The sequence below is a fragment of the Palaemon carinicauda genome, unplaced genomic scaffold (genome assembly GCF_036898095.1).
Source record: "Palaemon carinicauda isolate YSFRI2023 unplaced genomic scaffold, ASM3689809v2 scaffold119, whole genome shotgun sequence".
In the NCBI taxonomy this organism is placed as follows: Eukaryota; Metazoa; Arthropoda; class Malacostraca; order Decapoda; family Palaemonidae; genus Palaemon; species Palaemon carinicauda.
Window position 1 is genome coordinate 130,001 of NW_027168693.1, and position 5,000 is coordinate 135,000.

The 5,000-nt window shown below is 39.6% G+C and overlaps 1 protein-coding gene across 1 annotated transcript in view; it reads right to left on the reverse strand.

Moving 5' to 3' along the window:
* Positions 1-2,277: 2,277 nt before the first annotated feature.
* LOC137635376 (uncharacterized) overlaps positions 2,278-5,000 on the reverse strand; it is a 2,857-nt gene continuing 134 nt past the window's right edge. Inside the window, exons 1-4 of the mRNA XM_068367843.1 lie at positions 4,210-5,000; positions 3,548-3,657; positions 2,428-3,500; positions 2,278-2,329 (exon numbers count right to left, since the gene is read on the reverse strand). The exon at positions 4,210-5,000 is cut by the window's right edge and continues 134 nt beyond it. Of these exons, the coding sequence (XP_068223944.1) occupies positions 2,278-2,329; positions 2,428-3,500; positions 3,548-3,657; positions 4,210-5,000 (2,026 nt within the window). The remainder of the gene's footprint in view (positions 2,330-2,427; positions 3,501-3,547; positions 3,658-4,209) is intronic.

Genomic DNA, 5,000 nt, shown 5'->3' on the forward strand with positions numbered 1-5,000 from the left:
CACCGTAGATAAAACGGGAAAATAACGTCAATATTAAACACAACAAAAGGCAGAAAATACATACATACAAAGCAAGCGTCAACAAAACCTTAAATGCAATATAGTAGTACTTACAATTTAACATGTACAAATAATGTAACACTTTTGTATATAATCCAGAGTTATTTACACTATGACAAATCCAAGAAATCTCAATCCCTGGTGGCGCTCCAATGGCCGAAGTAAACCATCCAAGGACTGAAGAATACAAACACCCAAACAACACGCAAGGACAACACAGACACGGGAAAAAGATGAACTACAAAACATTTACAATGTACCCTACAAAAATACAGTATTTACATAAATTCAATACTCCTAACATCCCCCTCCTTAAGTCGAAAAGTATGTTACAGATTTTCGACCAATCTGTTGAGTTAGTTACTACAGCGAGATAAAATGTCTGCTCGAAGGTTATCCTGTCCACGGATGTGCTCGATCTTTAAATCAAACTGCTGCAAGGATAACCACCACTTCATGAGCCTTTTATTTTTGGTTCTCATCCGGTCTACAAACTTTAGTGGCTCATGATCTATGAAGACTAATATGGGAGCAGGACTGCCAGAAAGATAAACTTCGAAGTGCTCCAATGCAGTCAAAAGAGCAAGTGCTTCCTTTTCGATTGTGGAGTAATTTCGCTGATGATTCTTTAGTTTCTTTGACATGTAAGCAACAGGATGCTGCATGTCACCTGGCCCTTTCTGCAAGAGTACAGCGCCTATTCCACGGTCACTAGCGTCGACCTCGACAGAAAAGGGAGAGCCAAAATCAGGAGCCTTCAGGACAGGGCTACTGGTTAGGAAGTCTTTGGCTCGTCGAAGGGCTTCCTCACAAACTGGTGTCCAAACAAACTTCCTCTTGCTGCTGGTTAAGTCAGTTAGTGGGGCTACTACTTCAGAGAAGTTTTTACAAAACCTCCTATAGTAGCCTACCATCCCAAGGAATTTTCTTACTTCACGTCTGGATCTTAGGCAGCTTAGCTTGGTGATGGCGTCTACTTTGGCTGCTACTGGGGATACCTCACCGCTGCCAATCACATATCCAAGGTATTGTAGCTTTGCATGGCCGAAATCACTCTTGGTTAAGTTAATTGTCAAACAAGCCTGTCTCAACCTGCCAAGTAAATCCTTCAGCATAGAAAGATGTTCCAGCCAAGTATCTGAAAATACAACAATGTCGTCAAGATACACTCGAATACCAGGCATATTGCTGATTACTTGATCCATTAATCTTTGAAAAACTGCAGGAGCATTCTTAAGTCCAAATGGAAGGACTGTGTATTGATATAGTCCATCTGGAGTAGTAAATGCTGTCAGGGGTTTCGTGTTATCCGCTAATGGAACTTGATAATAACCCCGTAATAAATCAATCTTTGTAACATATACAGCATTGCTTACCTGATCTATGAGGTCATCCACCCTTGGTAATGGATAAGAATCTGAAACAGTTACCTCATTTAGTCTTCTAAAGTCAGTGCAGAGTCTATAGGAGCCATCTGGTTTTTCAACTAAAACACATGGCGATGCCCAAGGACTAATACTTGGCTCCGCAAAACCATGTTGCAGCAAAAAGTCAGTTTCCTTCTTTAGTATGGCTCTCTTTTGAGGGGAAACTCTATATGGGGCACTCTTCTGAGGTTCTGTACCTGGCTTAAGCTCTAGCTGATAATCTACCAATGGTGTCTGGGTAGGCACATCTCCACAGATCTCTGGAAAAAGTTCCAATAACTTTTTCAAGTCACTAGCCTGTTGAGATGAGAGATAATTAAGTTTACAGTCAATGTTATTTAATGAAAGTGTATTATTTAGAGGTATGCATTTACTTCGATCTGGAAAATCTATTTCACCAAGTTTCACATTATCTTCCACAGTTGACTTGCAAATCAAGCTGACATTGTCACATGGGGTCTCAAACTTTTTTAGTAGGTTTATATGCACCATCTTCTCGCTTTTTCTCTTTCCCGGAGTAGAGATGACATAATTATCCTTGTTTCTGCTCATCACTGTATAAGGACCTTCATATCTATTTTCAAATGTTTTTCTTATGGGTACTAGCATTAAAAGAGATTCACCTGGCCTAAAACTTCGTGTCTTAGCCTTATTATCAAAATTTAATTTCATCTTATCTTGAGCTATGCTTAAATTTTCATGTGCAAATTTACGAGAGCTCTCTAGCTTACCTTGTAAGTTCTTAGCATAATCTCCTAATGTTACCTCTTTCGTCTGATCTGACCACATGTCATAGAGTATCTCCAAAGGACCTCTCACTTTCCTTCCATATAACAACTCGGCTGGAGAATATCCAAGACTTTCTTGTCGAGTGTTGCGGATGGCATACAACACGAATGGTAATCCTTCATCCCAGTCTGTCTGATGTTCCTGACAGTACTTCGTAAGGGCATCCTTCAACGTCTGATGGAACCGTTCCAGGGCTCCTTGACTCTCTGGATGGTATACCGAGGACAAGATATGTTTAATGCTCATAGCTGCCATAACCTGTCTAAATAAATCAGAGGTAAAGTTACTTCCTCTATCAGTCTGGGCAATCTTGGGGATACCATACTGAGTGAAAAATTTTATTAAAACTGGGATCAGTGTCTTAGAACTTATGTTCCTAAGTGGATAGGCATCAGGATAACGAATGGAACTGCACATCATTGTAATCATATATTGATCCTGCTTCTTACTTTTGGGTAAAGGACCCACACAATCTAATATGACTTTGTCAAAAGGCTCAGATAAAACAGGGATAGGTTGTAAAGGGGCAGGTTTTATAATCTGATTCGGCTTACCAACCAGCTGACATACTGAACAAGACTTACAGTACTCTGTGACACTTTTCCGTATACCAGGCCAGTAAAAGAGTTGAAGAACTGCACTCAAAGTCTTCCTTATTCCTAAGTGTGAAGAAGATACATTATGTGCCATGTGTAATACTTTTGCCCTTAGGCTCACTGGAATGACAATCTGATTCTTGATTTCCCAAATTGAACTTGCCGGAGTATGCAAAGATCTGAACTTCCTCATCAGTAGTCCATTCCTCAGGTAATAGCATACTGGCTCCGTATTGATCTGGTCTTCTGCAACAACTTCACTGTAAATAGACTGCAAAGACAAATCTTCCTGTTGAGCTTTTATAATGTCAGAACATTTCATATCAAAAAGATTATCAGAGTAATCAAAAACATTACTTGAATTAATTTCATTTTCAATTGAGTTTACAGTATTTACCAATACGTTACCAGTCTTCAAACCAAACTTAGTTTCTAGCACACTTTCTTTCTCTTTTACATTACCTCCAAAACTATCAGTTTGGAATAAACTATTAATATTGATATCTACGTCAACTGTACCAACAGCATCTTTTCCTAAAGTACCTGACATAGTACTTACATTGACGTCCTTGGTCACATCTGTTCCACGCTCTCGTGGGACTTCTACCACAGCCAGACTTCTGCTGCGCTGTACAACACAAGAAGGATACAATACTGGATCTTCCACGGGCTTACCTCTAATGGAGTGTCAACAACTATGGGACTAGGTACAACCTTCCCTCCTGCCAAGTCGTTCCCCATAAGAAAATCAACACCTCGAATGGGCAATTCATCCACCACCCCAACTGTGACATAACGAGCTAATAAACCACAATGCAGATATAACCTACACAAGGGAACTGTTACCAGTCCACCCAAACTTCTAACAACCAGTCTATCTGATGTAAAACATTTTTCCAATCCAGGAACCTTTCCTTTTACAATTAGACTATTAGAAGAACAAGTGTCCCGTACTATCCTAACAGGCACACTTTTACCTAGGTCATCTGACACTGACACCACCCCATCAAACTTGAAAGGAGCAAACTCATTATCTAACCTATCACAATGAGAAACAGGAATTTCCTACTGGACCTCCCTAATTGCCATATTTGATCCCGAAGATTCGCTCTTCCCCTCCTTATAATTACTAGGACATCTTGCCTTCATGTGACCAAGCTGGTTACATTTGTAACACCTAACCTCAGACAGACTTTTACTGAATGAGCCAGAGGATTTCTTCTCCTCTGATACATTACCTGGAGATTTCTTGGATTATCTTTGACTATGTTTATGTGGTTTAATTAAACTGTAATTCTCAGCTAACACATCTGCTCTTTATAAAGTTGTAACCTCACGCTCAAATAAGTATCTCTGAACATCAATAGGAACACCTCTAATGAACTGTTCAAGTAAAATGAGCTCCCTATATTCACTTAAGGTAGTGACACTCGCTGCTGTATACCATTTATCATGTAATTTAACAAGATTATGTGAATATTCAATATATGAATGCGAATCAAACTTATATCTTCGAAACTTGAGACGATAATACTCAGCCGTAAGCTCATAAGCTTTCAGGATACTATCTTTAGTAAAGTCGTAATCATTGCTCTCACTAGATGTTAACGACAAGAAAACTGTTCTAGCTTTACCCTTTAATGACTGCTGCAAGATTACGGGCCATAAACGCTTAGGCCACTTTAAATTAAGCGCAAGTCTTTCAAAAAGCATAAAGAACTCATCTGGATCCGCTTCATCAAACAACTGAATCATTTTAGAAGCCTTAACAACATCAATTACCTGTTCACTTTCATCACCTTGGCTCACGTTATCTTTTATCGTTCTCTTTTTCTCCAACAGCTCTAATTGATATCTGTGCTCTCTTTCCTCTCGTTCTATCCTATCCTTCCTCTCTAACTCATCACGCTCTCTCTCTCTTTCCTCTCGCTCTCTCCTCTCTTTCTTCTCCAACTCCTCACGCTCTCTCCTCTCATGTCTATCTCTCTCCTCTTTTCCACGAGCATACTGCAATTCTAACTGTTTGAGAGCTAACTGGGATCCCTCTTCATCTAATAAATCATAAGCTTCCTCTGGCAAAGTCTCCCCCTCAACCAAAGCATTTATAACAAAATTCTTAATCTGAGAG